Source organism: Marmota monax, unplaced genomic scaffold (assembly GCF_021218885.2).
Source record: "Marmota monax isolate L192 unplaced genomic scaffold, Marmota_monax_Labrador192_F-V1.1 WCK01_AAM20220418_F8-fsc00036, whole genome shotgun sequence".
Lineage (NCBI taxonomy): Eukaryota > Metazoa > Chordata > Mammalia > Rodentia > Sciuridae > Marmota > Marmota monax.
In genome coordinates, this window is record NW_026694491.1 from 4,824,636 (window position 1) to 4,846,675 (window position 22,040).

Genomic DNA, 22,040 nt, shown 5'->3' on the forward strand with positions numbered 1-22,040 from the left:
ATTTTTTTCATGAAATAAATATTCAAAGAAAATTTTAAGAATGCTATGGTCAACTAAAGTATCAACTGGTGGGAATCAGTGCGATACAGGTACCAATGAGGAACTAACTTGTAGCTGGCAAGAGGTAGCCTGTATGAATTGTCTGGACGCTGGGGATAAAGAGCCAGCAAGGGATGGCAAGATGCTGGGACCTGAGTTGGAAAGACTCTTGGCTGGCATGGGCTGGTATAGTCAAAGCAAGATAGTCCAGAATGGGAAGAACTCTGAGAAGGTTGAGTTAGTGGCCATGTAGTTTATGAAACAGCCCACAGCGTCAAGTGATTAGTTTTATACAAAGCGACTGAGTTAAGTAAATATTTTGAAGAAGATGGTAGCCAAGTTTTTCACAATCAGGGAAGGCAGGTACAAATATGGGAAGGCAGAGGACAGAATAAATCATGTACTGTTGAAATTGAATCAGAGGTATTAGAATGACTCATGGTTTATAACAAACATGGACAAATAGATATAGAAATAGATGTGTCTATGTGTCCATATATACATATACAAATTTTGTAGCTCTATCCATACACTGAAAGGGTATAAAAGCAGTAACATTCCAGGGTCAAGATGTATACCTAGCCCCCAGATTTTGGTTTCTAAATGCCATTCTCTGTTAAAAAGGACTAGGGTTTCTTAGAGACATGGCTGATGTCAAGGGTAGTGCAAGGAAAGTACAAGAAAGTAATGGAAGTGCTCAAAGAATGACACTGATACAAATCAGCTCAAACAGGCTGCCGCTGGCCAAATCTTGGGCAAATTGAGCAACAAAGTCATAATAGTACTGAGTTATGAGTCACTGGATAAAATTAGAATCCATAAGTGTTTACTGATATAAATAAGTAAATGTGTGGGGAAAGGGGATATTTTATCTTACAGTAGCGTGCCAACTAATAAATGTAAAAGGAAAAATAGAACTAGAAAATTACCAATTGGCAACCATCACAGAAACATTGAATGCAAGCAATGACTAAAGCAAATGGATCCAAATAATATAAGCTAAATTATTTTATTCTCTTTAAAAAATTCACTTTTTGGCATATAATTCTATGAGTTTAGTAAATTACATAGTCATAGAACTACCACAACCAAAATACAGAATTGTTCTACCACCCAAATAAAAACCTATGCGGGCTCTTTATAACTTATTCCTCCCTCCATCTCTAATTCCCAGCAACCACTGATCTGGCTTCTGATCCTCTGCAATTTTAATAATACCATATAAATGAAATAATATAGCATAAAGTGATTTCAGTCTGGCTTCTTTCACTTGGCATAATGCTTAGAGATTCATTCACACTATTACATGCTTCACTCCTTTAATCCCTGAGTAGCTTTCTATTGGATGGATGAATGTAACAATTTATTCAGCAGCTGGAGGATAAATGCCCTACAGTTTTTACTAATTACGAACAAAGCCACTGTAAATATGTATGTAGTTTTGTGAAAACTAAGTTTTTGTTTTATTTATTTATTTAGCAGTGCTAGGGCTGGAACCCAGGACCTTGTATGCACTAGGCAAGCACTCTACCGCTGAGTTACACTCCCAGCCTATGAACAAAAAGCTTATTATTTTTTGTTCTTTCGAAATGGGGTCTTATTGTATTACCCAACCTGCTCTTCAACTTCTTATCTCAAGTGATCCTCCTGCCTCAGCCTCCCGAGTGGCAGAGATTACAAATACACACCACTGCACCTGGCTGAACATGAAGGTTTGATAGCCTTAGCTAAATACGTAGGAATAATATTTCTGAGTCATATGGGGTATATGTATTAATAGTGAGTAAAATTTTGATGAGAAAGGCTATATTTATACAACCTCTAAGTATTTTTCTTCTTCTTTTTTTTTTTAAAGAAATTAACCTTTATTTTTTGCTGTTGTTTTAATATGTGCCAAGGATCAAACCCAGTGCCTCACCGATGCTAAGCAAGCGCTCCACCACTGAGCTACAACCCCAGCCCCTCTAAGTATTTCTTCACAAAATATTTATCATGAAAGATTTTAAGAATAGGCTAAAGAGTAACAGAGAACACAACAACTAAATGTGCACATGATCTAGATTTAGACATATTAAAAAATACTACTGGGATAACTGGTGAGATTTGAATAGATTCTGAGGATTAGATGGCAATATAACATCAGTGTTAATTCCCTGGTCTTGATGGCATACTGAAGTTACGTATGAGAATGTCCATGTTTTTCAAAATTACAAAATCATTATCCAAAGTACATGCATGAAGACACGAATTGGTGTGGATATACTTTGTATATAACCAGTGATAGGAAACATTTGTGCTCTATATGTGTAATATGAATTGTAATGCATTCTGTTGTCATATATAAATAAAAAAATTAATTAAAAAATCTATTCTTTTTTTTATTATTTTGTTTATTTATTTTTATGTGGTACTGAGGATCGAACCCAGGTCTCAAATGTGCAAGGCGAGTGCTCTACCGCTGAGCCACAACCCTAGCCCCCACCCCCTCCTTTTTTTTTTTACAGAAGTATTTAGGGTGATGGGACTTCATGTCTGCAACTTACTCTTCTATTGTTCAGAGTAACACCACTGTCAAAAGAATTATCCAAACATACAGACTCATACAAAGAAAAAACAAATGTGGTAGAATGGCAACAACCAGGGAATCTGGATGAAAGGTATTTTGAACTACTCTTACAATTTTTCTCAAAATTTGAAGTGACTTTTAAATAAAACACAAAAAAATGTGACTGACTAAAGCACTTGTTTCTTAAAACATTCATTTTATTTAAATTTGTATAGCCATGGCCACTAGGAGGGTTAAATGGGATAATACTTTTATTTTTTGGTGCTGGGAATTGAACCCAGGGCCACCTGCATGCTAAGCACATGCTCTACCATTGAGCTACCCTACCCTCTTAGTCAAGGATGCTCTTTTAATACCACAAATATTTCTGAATATTTCTCCTTATAGAATATGTACTCAAAAGTTCTAGAATAGAAAAATTAATGTATTTGATCACTTGCAGATATTAAAATTCTTTAGTAGATTTGTCCTTTGGAGAAAAAAATTATGAACTACAATTATTATTACATTTAGATATAAAGTAATATATAAAAAAGGGCTGGGGCTGGGGCTGAGTGGCAAAGCACTTGCCTCACACATATGAGGCATTGGGTTTGATCCTCAGTACATAAAAATAAATAAACCAAATAAAGGTATTGTGTCCATGTATAAATAAAAAATATTTTAAAAAATAAAAATAAATAAACAATAAAATAAAAGGCATTCTATCTGTCTACAAAAAAAAAAAGCAGTTTGGTGGAAAAACCTCAAGACTGCTTCTCTTACCTCCCAGTACGGGGGATTAAACCCAGGGCCTCACACATGCTAGGCAAGTGCTCTAACACTGAGTTGCATTCACAGGCCTTTTTATTTTGAGACACTTCTCTGCTAAGTTTCATAAGCTTGCCTTGAACTTGCAATTCTCCTGCCTCAGATGACCCTGCCCCGTGAACCCCGTAGCTGGGAATACAGGCATGAGCCATAGCACTCAACTTCAAGACTGCCTTTTTATGCCAGGCATGGTGGAGCACATCTGTGATCACAGTGACTTGAGAGGCTAGGGCAAATTAGAGAAGTATCAAAAGTTGGAGGCCAGTCTTATCAACTCAGCAAGGCCCTAAGCAACTTAGGAAGACACTGTCTTAAAGTGAAAAATAAAAAGGGACAGGGATGTGGCTCATTGGTAAAGTGCCCCTGGATTCAGTCTCTAATATCAAAAAAAAAAAAGAAAAAAAAAGGATTGTGTTTTTACCTAGCATCACAAAGTGATCTGATATATTAACATTAAATAATGGTGTTTAATACATGTGGACCCATAAAAATGAATAAGCAGCACTATTATATATAATTTATATATTATTTCTGAATAACTGATGTAAGTATCTTAAGATAACTTAAGTATGAGGACCCTAACTATCAAACTCATTATTTTATCCTAAAGGTAACTTTTATTACCCTAACTGTAAGTGTCTCTAGAAGTTCTGATAATAGAAAATACTAACAAAATTTATCTCTTCATTTCATATTTTATAAAAGGAGACACGATTCACTGAATGTTCTAAATTCAGAATAAGAAGCTGGGCATGGAGACACACACCTGCAATCTTAGCAGCTCAGGAAGTTGAGGCAGGAGGATCATAAGTACAAAGCCAGCCTCAGCAACCTAGGTAGTCACTAAGCAACTTAGCATGACTCTATCTCTAAATAAAATATAAAAAGGGCTGGAGATGTGGCTCAGTGGTTAAGTGCCCCTGGGTTCAATTCCCAGTACCACATACACATACACAAAAAAGAGCTAAGCCTTTGAATTCAGTGTCAAGTTGTACATATAAATTCAATATATATATATTTTTTTAGTAAACTAAGAAATTTTGCGGTCAGTTTCATCATGCAGACAAGAAATCCATCTAATAAAATTCCACCAGAGAGAAATGTGCATGTTCAGTAAACACAGACCAGGAAAATCTCTCACAGGTACCTTTTTTATCTGTATTTCTCCGTAGCAGTTTGTCCACCTGAGAAATGGCTTCTTCCCAGCAATTGTTGCTTGCTTGAACATGGGGCTCAATCAACTTTAACTTCTGTTCTAGGATTTGATAAGCCTCTGACACTAGTTCTTGTGTTTCTTTAGTACAAACAAGCTTTTCAAGTTCATCTTCAAGAATTATAACCCTGGGCAATAGAGAAAAATAAGAACAGACTTCTAAAATATGAAATGAAAAATTTATAACTAATAAGGTTCACTTAAAAAATCAAGCTTATTGGGCTGGGGATGTGGCTCAAGTAGTAGCGCGCTCGCCTGGCATGCACGGGGCGCTGGGTTCGATCCTCAGCATCACATAAAAAAAATAAAATAAAGATGTTGTGTCCACCGAAAACTAAAAAATAAATATTAAAAAAATTCTCTCTCTCTTAAAAAAAATCAAGCTTATAAGATTAAAAAAAGGATTGAAGATGAATGGTGGTGATGGTTACATAGCAATGCGTATGTATTTGATGCCACTGAACTGTACATTTAAAATGGGTAAATGAGGCTGGGGTTAGAGCTCAGTGATAGAGCACCTGGCCAACCCGCATGAGGCTCTGGATTTGATTCCCCAGCACACCCTCCCGCAAAAAAGGCTTTTTTTTTTTTTTAAATCATGTATTGATTAAAAAATATTTCTTGGGACTGAGGTTGTGGCTCAGTGGCAGAGCACTTGCCTAGCAGTGTGAGGCACCAGGTTTAATCCTCAGCATCACATATAAAAAAATAAATAAATAAAGGTACATCAACAACTAAAAAGTGTTTAAAAAAATTTCTTACATGCATACTAGTCATTTTATGAGCTATAAAGATAAATTAAACCCATCTCCTACTTATTAAAAATTAATAACTGAAACAGGAAAATTATCATATATATAAAAGTACAATATATATATAAAAAGTTAAAACACTTTATTTTCACTTTACACATAAGGAATTTGGTTCAGAGAGTTAAATAAACTTGCCCAGAGTCACAAAGCTGGTACCGCTGGTTTGAATCTAGGTCCCAAAAGATAACACAACAGAGACACAGATAGTCATATGCAAATTCAGATGAGAGGAAAATTATGACCAGCTATGGGCACAAATGGGGAACAGCTAAGGAAGAGATACTTTGAGGAAACATTGAAGGATGTATAATTTTGTGCTTTTACAAAAAGTAAATGGAACATGGGAAAGGGCATTTACACAGTTTTGGCAGGACTGAAGGAAAGGAATGAGAAATAAAGATAGAAACTTGGACTGTGGCCAGATTATGGCCACCCTTCCCATAGAATGTTTTGTATAGACTTTAAGCTGCTGTACTTGGAAACCAGTGAAGATTTTCAGTTAAGTGAGAAAGCAAATACATGCCTCAGCAAACTTAACCTGGCAGTGCACACTGTGGAGGTCAATGCCCTGGTGCAGGAAAGAGGCAATATGGTCTGACAGGGAGGCATGGAGAATGGGAAGAGCCGAGGGGACAAGGGAGAGAGAGGAGTGAAACACAAAAAGAGGGTTTCAAAATATGAAACATAAAACAATTTTTTAAGATAATACTTTTAAAAGTGGTGTATAGCAGCACTACAGAACAAATCATATAATAATTTGTGAATGATACACTTTCTAGTTCAAATAGTTAGAAAGGTTAGATATAGTAGCATATACAGAAATTATATTTTAAAACAGGACACATACCTCCTGTATATCCTACAATTCCTACCCAGGGTACCAAGCCTCTTTTCTGTATTCATGTCACCCATGGTAGCATTCTTCCTTTCCTAAGCCATCTTCCTTCCCTTTAATGCATTTCAATATACCCAGTGTATTTCTGATTCTATTCCCCAAAATTAATTCTTCGGACACTCTGGCTTTGCTAATATAACCTTTTCATGGAAATCTTATTTTTCTCTGTTATTGATCCAATCTCTACCCACTCAAGTGGAGAGAGCCTTATCTCCCATGTTCCCTGCTAAGAATTGGGTTAGCAGTTACCTGCTTTCTTAGAATAGAAGATATAGACCACTAGAACACCCTACCTCATGGCTTTTTCATTTTCCTTAGGAGCTTTATATCTGACTATCCCAGCTCTCCAACTGATGGGTAAAACTTATCTTCTCAAAATGTCTTTCTGACCTTAAATTTCTATCCTCTATATACATCTTATTTTTCCTCATTCCACTTAAACTAGGGTTTTCATTTTATTGATATGTCAAGTCCTCTTGACCCATTTTCTTATCTTATAAAATTAACTGCTGTCCTTCTATTATTTCTTGCTTGGTAATCTGGGTCAAAGACATCAACTATAATCTATGAGTTCAATAAATTCCTATGACCTTCCTGAACACCAACACAACAAGAACTCAATCATCCATTTGATCCAGTCCTACAGTATGGACATTTAACTGTTAGAGAAAAGTTGCGCTGGGAATGATTATATTCAGATTACATTCTGGTTTCTGTAGTATGGCGGTTATCACTTTCGCCTCATAGATATTATATGCTTTGACTCAGATTTTAAATGTGAAAATTTCCATGCAGAAATAGATGAAATACAAAGGAAGCCTGGGACTTGTGAAAAAGCAGAATACCCTCACTTATTGGGATACTAAGATATCAGCTATGGCCCCCTTCTCCCTCCTGGGAGAAGTCTACATTACCCCTTTTTAAATAAACCCTGTTTTATATGCGAAAGAAAGAAAGAAAGAAATAGAGAAAATAGGGTTTTATTTATTTATTTATTTTGCAGGACTGAGGGTTGAACCCAGCCTCAACCACTCTAGGCAAGTGCTCTACCACTGATCAATATCCTCAGACCTTTATTTATTTTATTTTGAGGCAGGGTCTCACTAAGTTTTCAGGTAGGCCTTGAACTTGGGATCTGCCTGCCCTGAGATTCCAGAGTTGCTAGAATTACAGAAATGTGTCATGACACCTGGCTGAAAAAAGTATTTTTTTAAAATATATTATTTATTTTTTTAGTTGTAGTTGGATACCATATCTGTATTTTACTTACTTATTTATTTTATACCTTTATTTCATTTATTTATTTTTATGTGGTGCTGAGGATCAAATCCAGGGTCTTGCACGTGCGAGGCCAGCGCTCTACTGCTGAGCCACAATCCCAGCCCTGAAAATAGTATTTTTAATTGATAAAGGTATACCAAAGTAGGACAAAAAAAGTTTAAAATTATGGTAGAACACCCAATATTATGCAAAACAGAAGATCAACAAAACTGTGGGCCCTACCTCTTCCTGTTCAACTGAAGTCAAAAAGTTAGTTCTGTGCCACAGAAAACTTTACAAATCTGCTATAATTTCTTTAGAAAAATAGCAACATATAACTCTCCAACTGTGTAATAATGGCTCTTGTACTATTGCAATACTGGCAGGTATTCTCTCAGACTGCAGATTCCGGTTTTAAAACCCTACCTTAAGGGAGTTAAAAGCAGCTCATTTTTTCATAATCTTCTCCATTTCAGCTTTCAAAGACAATGAACACTGGCTTTGTCCTATCTTTCTATGTTTTCTGTTAAAATCAGGAAAAGTAAAAACTATAAGTGACTCTCCAAAGTTAGTAATTACAAATCTTTGTTTCTCTGCTACATTTATAGCTATAAACCATCCTTCATGCTGCATGTCTCAATTTTGTTTCTTCTTTTTAACTAGGACACAAGCCAACAACTACAATGGCACAAGAATGAAGCTTGCTAATCACAGGGACATTTCCTTAAATGTCCTCTAAACTTACTCATTCAGTAATGCTTTCAGATGGAGTTGCAAGCTGCGCACTGCTGTGTGAACATTATTTAGTTCTTTTGACTTCTGCTGAGTTTTACACTGGGGTACTGACTGGTGCTGGGTTTCAAAGTACCGGTAGAACTCATAGCTGCGTTTAAGCTCTTCTAAACAGGCAGAATGAGCATGAGGTAGACCTTGAATCACATCAGACAGAATACGATGAGGCAAGAGTGCTGGAGAAAGTAAGGGCCCTGGAGGTGAATTGGCTGAAGAAAGCAACAGGGCTAACCGTCTGAAGAACTCTGAACTCTGTGCCACCCAGAGTTGAAACAACACCTAAAGGAAAAAAAAAGAAAAAAAAGAACTGACCAATAAAAAACACTGGTAAACATTTAAAATAAACTACAAATCTTCTTATCTGCTTATCTTAACTTTTGGTTTAAAATTTTTACTTTATCCGAAATAATGAATATAGTAAGTTGAAACCAACTCTTTTTTTTTTATGTGCAATTATCTTTATTTCAATTCCTAAGTATATTAGTTTGACCTCAGACATGTTAGGCATGTCACAAACAGTAGATAACTGAAACCAACATGAATTTTGCTCAAGACATCTAGTTATGTTCTTCTGCAATCCACTTATTAAATAAAAAACATGACTGGTTTTGTTTGGAACTTGGAAAAAGCCAAGTAATATTTTACAGTCATTATGACAAAGTTTAACTTCACAGGCCCTGTAAAAAGATTTTCTTTTTGGGAGCTGGAGATTGAATCCAGGGCCTTAAAGTCCTTATTTTCTCATATCTTCCCATATCCATAACTTTCCTGAATTCTTTAATATTCACAAGTACCTGATGAACTGGGTAGCCTATTACATCAGCAGTCAATGTTTAAATATGGGGTGACAGAAAAACTTGTATTCCTAATTAATTCTTAGATGATTTTCAAACTCTTAATATTGGAAAAGCACAATTTTCTATTTAAATGATTATTATAAAAAGGAGACAAATGAGCCAATTCATGCAATGATATTCAGACCCTGTTCTAAAAAATAAATCATATTACCAATTCTTACTGCTGAGTAAAGAAACTGAGTATCAGGTCATCAGCTAAAGTTGAATGTTACTCCTCTTCTCCAAGCAAGAGGTATTTAGAATCATGAATGAATTCAAAGCCAACAAGCATAGAGTGAAAGCTTTACTCTGAAAGCTGATCTAACTCTTATGATTAGCCAAGAATATTATATATTATTATATATATACCAAATTATGTAGTCATCACACATGGTAACTTATGATCTCAGTATAGTAAGTAACACATATGTGATTTAGTACAGTTCCACCATAGATGAGAGGTGCTGATGAAACACAATATATTTATTAAAAGTGAGTCTTTCTTCATGAATTATTTAACAATTTTTTACACAGAGAAAATACTAGAATTATTACATGTCTTCTTATTTAACTGTTAAAACTATTTGTAGCTTGGTGCAGTGGTACACACCTGTAATCCCAGCAGCTCGGGAGGCTGAGACAGGAGGATTGCGAGTTCAAAGCCAGCCTCAGCAATGGCGAGGTGCTAAGCAACTCAGTGAGACCCTGACTCTAAATAAAAGTACAAAATGGGGCTGGGGATGTGGTTCAGTGGTTGAGTGCCCCTGAATTCAATCCCTGGTACCAAACAAAAAATAAAAAACAAACTGCATTTGTTCATTCAGAAAATACTTATTGAGCACTACAGTGGGTAAGGCAATGTTTGGGGTACTGACAATACAGCTTCATATGAACAAAAATGAAAAAGAAAATCCCCACCTTGATGAAACTTCATTCAAGTATGGGGTGGAAACAGATAATAATCAACAAGTAAAATATAGTATTTCTTGGTTAATGGAGATATGGAGTAAAATACTGTAGAGAAGGGGAATAGCCAGTGTGTACATGTGTATACATAGATGAGAGAGGAAAGGAAAGGGAAGAAAAGAGAGGAAGGGAGTTGGCCAGGAAGGTATCTATTAGCATCACTTGAAAGAACCAATCCATGACACTATCATGAGGGAAGAGAATTCTAGGGAGCAGGAGGTTCAAGTGCAAATCAGGATGCTCCCTTGGCAGGAGCATCTAAAAGAATAAAGTTGACATAGCAAACTGCTGCTTTTAAAAAGGCTAATTTTTACCTAATTACTGTCATATTATATATTTAATCCAAAAACTCAGAAGCATGTATGTTTTTATCTGTTTATTCTTTGGATAAGGAAGGTGTTCTGAGTAAGAGGATACCCATAATTTATGGGCAACAAGAAAACTTTGATTTAAATCATTTCACAATATGTAGATTCATTTTTAAAATCAGAAAACACAGTACTTTATAGTTTAAAAAAACTAGTTAAGGGCTGGCTGTGGTTGTGGCTCAGTGGTAGAGTGCTTGCTTGGCATGTGTAAGGCAATGGATTCGATCCTCAGCACCATATAAAAATAAACAAAAGTAAAACAAAACTATTGTGTACAACTACAACTAATTTTTTTTTTTTTAATTTAAAAAATCAAGGGGCTGGGGATGGGGCTCAAGTGGTAGCGCACTCGCCTAGTATGTGTGAGGCACTGGGTTCAATTCTCAGCACCACATAAAAAATAAAATAAAGATATTATGTCCACCTAAAACTAAAAAAAATAAATTAAAAAAAAATAAAACAACAGCAAAAAACTAGTTAAAAGAGCTGAATATAGTGGCACCTGACTATAGTATCAAGTACTGGGACAGCTCCTGTACTAGGTATTTTATAGGTTTCTTTCAGAAGGTTGTTTTCCAAACACAGGTGCAACATTCCCTATTGCTAAGCGTTCCTGAGGGAATATATATAAACAATAAAAAGATTAGTTCAAAATGTATTTTCTTTAGAGGGCACAATGAAGATTACAAAGGAAAACTGATTCATTTGTAAACCATCTTTCATTAGGTCTTTTTATAAAACTTCAGTGTTACTCTTTTGAGAAAGAAGTTTCTTTTAAAATTTAATTTATAAAAATCCATTTTAAAATTCCTTATCTAAGTACAGTGGAAACTATAAAAGGTGGAAATACCTATGTTTTGAATATAACAGGAACTTGTAGTAGTTTACAGATATCAAGATAAGGTTTATTCTGGAGCCTGATAGTCCTAACAACTACACAATTATTGAGTTTGATTACAGATGAGCTATTTGTCAAAATAAGGCAAATATAAAAATGCTGTTATAGCCTGATGTGAAAAACAATATGGACAAGAAAAAGGATCCAGTCATAATTGGCATCATTGTAGGGGTAAGATGGGGAGATAAGGCCAGAGAACAGTCTCACATTTTAGAGCAGGTCATATCACCTTCAAGGTAAAAATTCAGCTAACATTAATTGCTTACTCTATGCAAGGTATAACTGGCAAATATTTTATCCTTTGGAGGTAGGCACTGTAATTATTTCATCTTCATAAATGCAGAACCAATGATTTGCTCAAGGCTCCATAAAGAGGCAAGAGAGAACTAGAGAGAAACCTATAAAAGACTAACTCCATGGGACCCACCTTTTCTCTTTGCTGCCTATATTTTAGGTTTGAACATAGTTAGAATTTAGCAAGCTTTTATTTATTTAAATTAGTCAATTTATTTTTTTGGTACTGGGGATTGAACCCAGGAACGCTTTACCACTGAGCTATATTCTCTATATCACTTCTTTTTATTTATTTATTTTTTAAATATTGAAACAGAGTCTCATTAAGTTGCCAAAGCTGGCCTTGAACTTTGCCATCCTTCCACCTCAGCCTATTAAGTTGATGGGTTAACAGGCATGTGCCATGCCCCACCACCCCAACCCATGCTGAGTCCTTCTTAAAGAATACTACTTATTACTATTTTTGAATACCCATTATACGACAAGCCTGCTATAGGTATATTGTTTGTCTTCTCATTTAATCTAACACTCGACAAGGCAGATGTGGCAACTTCCTTTTACAGATAAGTTCAAAGAATAGTTTATTCAAGGTCAAATGATCAGTTAGAATCAGAGCTAATATATAAACTCAGCTCTGCTCAATTTTTTTTTGCAGGGGGTGAGGAGGGTAGTAGGGATTGAACCCAGAGGTACTTAACATCTTTTTACATTTTTAAAATTTTTAGACAGAATTTTGCCAAGATGCTTAGGGCCTTGCTACATTGCTGAGGCTGGCTTTGAACTTGTGATCCTCAGCCTCCTGAGCTGCTGGGATCAAAGGAGTACACCATGGCACCTGGTTTTAATTTTCTTCTTTAAGAATTTCTCAGATTGTCCTTTGTAAAAACTTTATTTCCTTTGTAGAGTAAAGCATGGTCATGATATTGAATTTGGAAGTGAATGAAATTACCTGAAGTTCTACCACCCCAACAAGTATTATTAATATTTTGATATTTTCTCCTGGTCTTTCTTAATATTTTTTTAATATTTTTTTTTTAGGTGTAGATGGACACAACACAATGCCTTTATTTATTTTTTATGTGGTGCTGAGGATCGAACCCAGGTCCCGCCCATGCTACACGAGCGCTCTACCGCTGAGCCACAATCCCAGCCCTCCTGGTCTTTCTTAAAAAACAGAATTCTGGCCACACTGCTTATATATGTATGTATCCTGATTATTTCACTGGAAACAGATGTTTCTCTAAGACTTTACAAAATCTTCATAAGCAAGTCATAGCTATTACTCAGTCTTTCAATATGTAAATCTAGTCCTTTATTGCTAAGCACTTAGGCAATGCTCCATTTTTCGCTATTATATACATAAAGCTTCACTGTATTTAGAATAATTTCCTTAAGAAAATTTTGCAGGGCTGATGATGTGGCTTAACTAGCATGTATAAGGCCCTGGATTCAACACCTAGTAGCACCAAAAAATAAAAATAAGATTTGCATAAGTATAATTATTTTTTTTTAAAGAGAGAGAGAGAGAATTTTTTAGTTATTGGCAGACACAACATCTTTGTTTGTATGTGGTACTGAGGATCGAAACCAGGCCGCACGCATGCCAGGCGAGCATGCTTCCACTTGAGTCACATCCACAGCCCCGAATAAGTATAATTATTGATCTAAAGGATAAAGATAAAGGCTCTCTTTTAAAAAAATTTTTTATTGTATTTGTATTTCTGCTTTGTGAACTGCCAGTTCATTAACCTGACCTGTCTTCTATAAGCTTTGTTTTTGTGTTTATCTGTTTTTGCAGTGCTGGGGATCAAACCCAGGGCTTTATGCATACCAGGCAAGCAACCTACCACTGACCTACACCCTCAGCCCTTTAAGTTTTAGTACTTTAGTACTCTTTATATGGGAAAAATACAAGCCCTTTGTTATAAATCATTGTAATTTTTTGAGCTTCTTGTAATTAAAATATGCAATATTTGGTCAAATTATGTTATGTGCAGGTACAGACATTTAAAAATGAATCCCACTATTAAGTATAATTAAAATGCATCAATTAATAATAAAAAAAAGAAATAAAATTAATTAGTATTTTAGGTTTGAAGTTTAATTTTTATGCAATCAATCATATCCTTTCATGTGGATTTTACTATATGAAAAATCTTTTCCTTAATATATGAAATATAAAAAAAATCTGAGGGACTTTTTTTCAAGGGAAGATATAGTTGTTGCTTTTTTTCAGTTGTAGATGGATAGCATGCCTTTATTTTATTTGTTTATTTTTATGTGATGCCAAGGCTCGAACCCAGTGCCTCACACATGCTAGACAAGTGCTTTGTCACTGAGCTACAGCCCCATCCCAAGATATAAATCTTAAATGCTTTGTCCATGTTTGTTTAAACAAATGGCTGACCATAAAAATCACTCATACTGGCTTCCTATTAAAGTAATTCACTTATTTCCAGGCTCTAATTTAAGGTATTTCTTATATAAAGAATTTTAAGAATTTTGATACGAAACATAAATTTGATCTGTATGATTCTCTCAGTTTTTAAAAACAGTGTCACAAACATCATTAACATATTTATGATGATGATATTCAGCGAACAAGGAAGGTGAACAAATACACCCATTTATGTTCAGAAAGCACAGGTTTAATCCAAGTGTGTCTGTCTTTTCTTCGGTATTTTTCTTATGCAAATGGATTACCTTTAATGCAGGTAGGCTGAAGCCATCTGTAAGGTTATGTGCTTCCTCTTCTGAAATCTGCTCTTCACTAAGACCAAGGCCCAGCTCCTTAAAAGGCACCACACAGATGTAGTTGGTAACATTGTCACTCTCAGAGTTCAGGGGGTAGGTTAAATCAGGTTAAGGCAATCAACAAAGCCTTTTCATTAAACCATAAAAGAAACAGTCAAATTGTTCAAAATTACGTTTACTAGTCTATATTGTGAACTTTAAAAAATATATATATATTTTAAATTGTTGATGGACCTTTACTTTATGTATTAATTTATTTATATGTGGTGCTGAGAATCGAACCCAGTGCCTCACACATGCCAGGCAAGTGCTCTACCACTGAGCCACAACCCTAGCCCCGATGTACTGTGAACTTTTGCTGGAGATTTATATCAATTTTTTAGCACTGATTAATCTCAAGACCTACATATTAACAACATTCAGATGTAGGATACTTGTGAATAAAAATTTTAATGTCTAGGGTTGGAGTTGTGGCTCAGTGGTACAGTGCTCGCCTAGCATGTGTGAGGCACTGGATTCAATCCTCAGCACCACGTTAAAATAAATAAAATAAAGGAAAAAATAAAAGTTTGACTCTTCAAAGGTGCTAAAATGCTAATTTAGTACTTTTTAACATCTGCCTTTTGAAATTGTATTGTAGCTCAGGTCCCCACTATGCTACAGTAAATACTTCTCTTTGTTTCAGTCCATACACAAGACATGATTACTTAAACACTGCATAGACTACTAATGTAAATGGCATTAAACCTTTTCTGGGTTGTCTGACATAGACCGCTGCTGTTTCCTTTGTTTTCTTCCTTATGGACATATATCTATATCAATCAAAAAGTTAGTTTTCCTCTTTGTTGTTGTTTATATACTTACTTATTTATTTTGGTACTGAGGATTGAACCCAGAAGCACTTTACCACTGAGCTACATTCCTAGCACCCCCCAGCCCCTTTTAATTATTTTTTTACACTAAGTTGCTGAGGTTAGCCGTGAACTCATGATCCTTTTGCCTTAATGGCCTGAGACACTGGGATTATAGGTATGCACCACTGTGCCTGGCCATCCATTGTTTTTGAAAGAATTATATCCATAGAATTCTTGATATTGAACCATCCTTGCATTTCTAGCATTTGCCTATTCGGTCATATTGTGATAATATTTTGATTTGATGCTAGGTTATATTTATAAATGCTTTGTTAAATATTTTGTATATCTATTTGTGAGATTAGTGTATAGTTTTTATTCTTTGCGATATATAATGTTTAGATACTGAGATTAAAGTATTTTAATAAATAAATTGATGTGGGGAGCTTTCTAACATTTCCTATGGCTGGATTTTTTTTTAAACTAATAAAATCATCTTGACTTGCTAGTGAAAATTTTTCTTATTCGATTAATTTTTTAATAAGATTCAAAATTCACGAGGTCCAGTGAAAACTATTTTTTTTTGTTGTTGTTTTTTAGAGAGAGAGAGAGAGAATTTTTAATATTTATTTTTTAGTTTTCGGCGGACACAACATCTTTGTTTGTATGTGGTGCTGAGGATCGAACCCGGGCCGCACGCATGCCAGGCAAGTGCGATACCGCTTGAGCCACATCCCCAGCCCATGAAAACTATTTTCTATCCCATCACTTCGTCACCTAGTTTTGCTATCAAAAGTAAAGGCAATCCTTATTGCCGTACCTTATGTATCCTTCCAAGTATTATATACATACATACATTTAAATATTTCTGTATCTGGAAATATTTAATAATTATAGGACATATACACCTGGACACACAAACACATATTTATTTATCCCTACATATTTACATAGTCCTCTTTATGCATGAATACTATAAATATTGCTTTGAGCACTTTGTTGTTTTTTTTCACTAAATAAAACTTGGAGATCATCTCACACTAAAGTATTAACGGCCAGATCACTATTGTTTTAATAATTGCAAATTTCCCGTTGTTTACATATAACCAGGTAGTCTCTTTAATTATTCATGATTTAATATAGCCACGAAAATTTTCCTAAAACAAAGATCATATACACTTTTATTTTCTGGCAAACAGAAGTAGTTCCCTAATTTAGTAAATTTAAGTGACAGACTTACTATCATGTAGTCTTTGAGTGCTTCCTATATGCTAGGGACTGTCTGATCACTTTACATGCATTAACTCATTTGACCTGAACAAAGACACAATGAAGAAAATCATGTTATTATTGCCATTTTAAAGATGAGGAGAGTAAAGTACAGGAGATTAAGAAACTGGTCACCTGGGCAGAAACCAAAACAGTGAGAATTTGAATTTAGGCAATCTGATTCTAGTGTCTGCTTTTTGAAAGGGGAAGGATTTCCTGTTGCCAGTTTATTACCATGTTCAGCCATTTTTAAAAATGTCAGACCTAGCAAATCCAGGCTCTTTTGACTTTATTCTGTGGATCTCTGAAGGGAGGGTCTTGATATTTTTTTTTCCCTGTTAAAAATGAGCCACACCAGAGCAGAAGAGCTTTCTTCCTGTTACTGTCATTTCCCTGGAATGCATTTCCAGTTTTAAAATAGAAATGATGATGAAAATTAGCTTCAAAATCACAGTCCAAACCTACTGTTAACTTTTACAGGATGCACCTATAATGGACTTTGAAATAATGTTTATTCTCAAATACAGACAGAAAAGGATATTTTTTCAGCATATATAGGGTAGCTAGCCTTGCTGCTTGAAAGTTGGCTCTTACAGTTCTGTAAACAGCTTTCCGAAGACCGATGAGATGCTGACTGGGATGCTGTCCAGCTTTATTAAATGAGCAAGCAGCACTGACCCTGTCAAGCAAACTTGAAAAGTAAAATGTGATACAACTGTACAGATGTCCTAAAGTTTTTGTTTCCTAAATCCACAATTCTATTAACGTTAGAAAGAATTCCTTTCTCATAATTTTTATTAGAAAATGACTATAAGTATCCCAATTCAGGTGTCATAAATAACCATTTCCCTGACCCATACATGGCCATCAGAAAAAAACACAAGTGAAAAATCAAAATCTCAAAGAGTAAAGGTTTCCTATGATATGGGGAAACCATAAGTTGTGATAGAAAAGAAATATAAGAATATTTATGTAAGAATTTGCATATTTTTTCCATAAAGATACTCTACCTTCTAAAATACACTAAAGTGGAACTACTTTACAGTTTTTAGAACCCATATCCACAAGATATATGAAGGATTTTAATTATCAACAGATTTACATTCTTAATATACATTTACATATATTCAATTAATCATATATTTGGTTACTTGTACAGAACAATCAAATACTGTATAGAAATAACATTCTGTACATTCATAAAAGTAGGGTAAAATTACTTACCCACCTGCTGCCACTGGCACTTACCTACTCAAAATGAAGTAGGGGGCGCAGAAAGATAACAGGACCAGTGGCCAACAGGGGAATGCAAGTAGAAAGGTAAAGTAAGGGTTACTACGTGGTAGGAGAGCTACTCTCAAAATCGTTCAAAAGGAGCACATTTTATGTCACTTTCCTTAAGATTAATGGAAAGTATCTATTTGCAATGATTTATGTGTTGTTTTATGACTGTTAAGTATGCAGGATTAAATATTACAGTTATTAGATAATAACAAATATCAATATTTGTAAATTTTCTATAACATAACCATAAACTTATTTTTAAAACCCTAACTCAGAACTTTAAAAATGTTAAAACAAATTAAAATATATGGACAATGACTGATACTCTCATTCTTTTTAAAAAAAAAAGATGGACAGCATGCCTTTATTTATTTTTATGTGGTGCTGAGGATCGAACCCAGTGCTTCACATGTGCTAGGCAAGTGCTCTGCCACTGAGCTACAGCCCCAGCTCCAACAGGCTTATTCTCAAGGCAAAGAAGGGTTAAATTATTTTCTAGAGAGGACAAATTGAGACAGAAACAAAATAGCACGCGTAATTTCAACATATGGAACTATTGTTTGTGTTCCAATTTACTAAACCAGTTTTACAAAGTAAAAATATTTGTAAAAAATTATGATTCACGATTTATTATTTCTCATTTTTTCAGTGTATTGTCTAGTTAGATGGAGATAAATGAAACACAATTTCTTCCAATATTTTTTTCTGCCTATCTGCCATCTGAACAGTAGAAAAGCATCATCTAAAGGTAAATTGTGTCTAACTGGCCCACATTACCTTTTCATGCCAATTCCATATATATAGGTAAAAACCTGAAAGTGACAAAGGCACAGAATCCTCTACACATGCCTAAACATTAGATAGGCACACAGCCATTCAGCTTAATCAGTCAGGCCTTTCAATAAAATGCTGTGTAAGTCAAGAATGAAAAGGAGATATTACTTATTTTAAGTGTGATTTTTAATTTTTAAAATTTGACAAACAACATAAAATCGTTATCTTCTACCAGTAAGAAGCAGACCTAACCTAGTGGAAGGAAAATATCCATAGATACTGAGCACTTTTATTTTGAGTTGAGCAGAGGAATAATATGAACACTCAGAACTGTTGTGTAGAACACAACAGAGTAAAGAACATTATAACTACTGCAGCTTCTTCCTCTTCTTTGTTCCATAATGTTCCAGATACAGCTTTTCTGTCAAGATTGTTTAAGTACTATTCTAGAGCAGAGTGAAGAATTCAAGACACCAGAGGTTTTTCACTTCTGATTTTCACAATTTCCCAGATACAACTAAAAGTAATGGTTATTCTTTATTATATACTTCCTCCCACATATAGACTGAAATTGTTAAATAAGTAATATAAATTACTAAATATACTATAGTCCAGCCACCATTTGTGAGCATTCAGTAGGCAACAACTTACTGGAAATAAGTTAGAAGTCAGATGGAATGGATTTGGATATGTGCTCTATCACTTACCATACAACTTGCCTTTAGTTGTATGTAAAAGTGATTAGCATAGTATATGGAACATAGTTGGTGCTCATTTAACTTTTTTTTAATGAAAAAAATAAGTAGCAAGTATGGCAGTAGCTTAAACACTTATGCTGAACTGGTGAATATTTCGTTGTCAATGAGAATACGAAACATCACTATTTGCATGATATTCTGAAAGTATCTGTGCTATAATACCACCAATGTTTACCTAAAGAATATTACTAACACAGATTAAGACTTCAAAATTAATCCATGTCAGATACATCTATCACTTAAACTGGAGAAAGATGATATTTAAAAGAGAATAAAGGGAACAGACATGTATGGGGTACCGATTGCATGCTAGGTTCAGTGTCAGGCAGTCTTTTTATATTATCTCATACAAATAAATACATGGTAATAGATAAAATAATCATGATCCTCGAAGTACTATGGTTTCTCAAAGGAGGTAAGTAGAATCATACTACATGTTAAATCTAGCATATAATGTCTTTAACCCTTCATTTTACAGTTAATAGACTTTAAGTAGGGCTGACAGGTAACATGCTCTTTTCCAGTAAATTCAAGAGATAAATGAAAATAGATAATAAATAGTTTCCTTAAACTATGTAGTGAAAAACAATAATTTTTAAAATGAAACGAAAAATGAACTCACAGTGTAAATCCTCTGGAAATGACTTCAGTTTCTTGAATGAGACGTAAAGCTTTTCTCACTAGATTAGTAAATGCTCGGCTATTTGCTGCCATATCTTCCAGACGGACACTGTATTTTTTTAGGGTCATATGTAGTTTGGCTGTCCTCCATAATCTCAATGCTCGTATGATTAAATAAAGAAATAGAACCACTCCCCATACCATCCAAGAAGATACAATCCACCAAGTAGGAAGCATAATCAGCAAACTAATGAAGGCAAATAGCATTGAGACATCCCTAGGAACAGAGAAACCAAGAGAAGGATATCCATTAGACAAGAAAAAGAAAGATAAGTCAACTGGTAAAAACAACAGTAAATTTAGGTGTACTAAAATTGATAAATTCTTTGTGAAACAAGACTTTGAAAATATGACATTTAATAAGATAATATGAAATAGTTGTAATTTTTTTGTGTGTGTGGTTCTAGGGATTGAACCCAGGGGTGCTCTACCACCAAGCTACATGCTTAGTTCTTTTTATTTTGAGGCAGGGTCTCCCTAAATTGTCCAGGCTGGCCTTGAACTTGCGATCCCTCTGCCTCAGGCTCCTAAATAGCTGGGATTACAGGTTTGTGGCACCTTACCCAGAAAATTCTTCTACTTTTGAAGGAAAAGATGCTTACTTCCTCATGATGATATTTGGTTGACTGCAGATTTGAAAAGTATCATACTTCACTATCTGAAGCATCTGTCAGTGTGACAGGAAAGACATTTAGAAGACTGAGGCCAAAGAATGTAACTGCCTAATATAACTGGAACAGTGATTTAGTGCATTCCTTGATTCATTCCTCCCTTCTCTGTCAAATTTAATAAATGCTAATAGGAGGACATCAGCAACTTTTTATATATAATCTCATTTCACCATTCTTCTTCTTATTTTAAAAAATATGACTTTTGCATTAGATGCAGGCACTTCAAGTGATTGAAAAATTTCAGGATAATGCTTATCTGTTTGTTTTTGAGACAAGGTCTTGCTACATTATCTAGGCTGGCCCCTAACTTGTGAATTCCAGTGACCCCCCTGCCTTAGCCTCCTCAGTAAGTTTTAGAATAGTTTAAATAATTAAATTATGTTCCTTATGATCTCTTCTCAACCACAATAGCAATAGTTGACTGTTATGTCTTATTCTATCCTTAGTGTCTCTATAATGTGGTTATTATACTATATTTTATAAAGAACTATAAAGAATTGACTAGGTTTGTAAGCACACATGTACGTAGATGTCTGGGTAAGAGAGGTTTCTTTTGCTACATTTATACTTTTTTTTTTTTTGTACTGAGGATTGAACTTGGGGACGCTTAACCACTGAGCAACATCTCCAGCCCTTTTTTGTATTTTATTTAGAGACAGGGTATCAATGAGTTGGTTAGGCTCTAAGTTGCTGAGGCTTCCTTTGAACTCACAATCCTCCTATCTCAGCCTCCTGAGCCGCTAGGATTACAGGCATGCACCACCACACCTGGCTTATATTTATTCTTCTTTGTTGAGCTGCTAAGCACAAAACTAATTTTACGGAGTTGGAAGTATATGATAATCAAATCATATGTTTTTCCGGCTTTACTTTAAATAGCAGTTACTTCAGAGAAACATTTTTTAACCTCTAGCATATCATTACATTCATTGTAATGCTAAATGTATAGGATGTTTATAATGCCTTTACAATGGAAAGCATGATGACATTTCCTCTGTGATACTCTATATGTAAGCAGTCAAAGATAGATGTTTTCTGGACAGTACCAAATATTAGGGGTTGCCAGGGAGCAGAGTGTTGGAAGGTGTCCATTTTCCTGTTGTTGAGGTTGCCCTGCAGACAGGATACTGGGATCAAGTAGCTCAATTAGTTCTACATCCTCTTGTAACAGGACTTCCTGTTGCAGTATGGTATGCAGTAAGTTGAGTCGGAATCCAGTATCCTTGCCATTAAAATGCCAGAAGAA

The 22,040-nt window shown here is 34.9% G+C and overlaps 1 protein-coding gene across 10 annotated transcripts in view; it reads right to left on the reverse strand.

The window, feature by feature from the left end:
- Vezt (vezatin, adherens junctions transmembrane protein) overlaps positions 1-22,040 on the reverse strand; it is a 76,891-nt gene that overhangs the window by 18,268 nt on the left and 36,583 nt on the right. For 5 of the 10 annotated variants that reach the window (XR_009224453.1, XM_046419297.2, XM_058571291.1 and 2 more), the window contains 6 exons: positions 21,841-22,016; positions 20,065-20,340; positions 17,168-17,317; positions 14,453-14,600; positions 8,341-8,666; positions 4,563-4,756 (listed from right to left, as the gene is read on the reverse strand). Coding sequence is in view for 8 of the 10 variants with exons in the window: in XM_046419297.2 (XP_046275253.2) it covers positions 4,563-4,756; positions 8,341-8,666; positions 14,453-14,600; positions 17,168-17,317; positions 20,065-20,340; positions 21,841-22,016 (1,270 nt within the window). In the remaining 2 variants the exon portion in view is untranslated. The remainder of the gene's footprint in view (positions 1-4,562; positions 4,757-8,340; positions 8,667-14,452; positions 14,601-17,167; positions 17,318-20,064; positions 20,341-21,840; positions 22,017-22,040) is intronic. The other 5 variants (XR_009224454.1, XM_058571293.1, XM_058571292.1 and 2 more) reach the window with 2 other exon arrangements.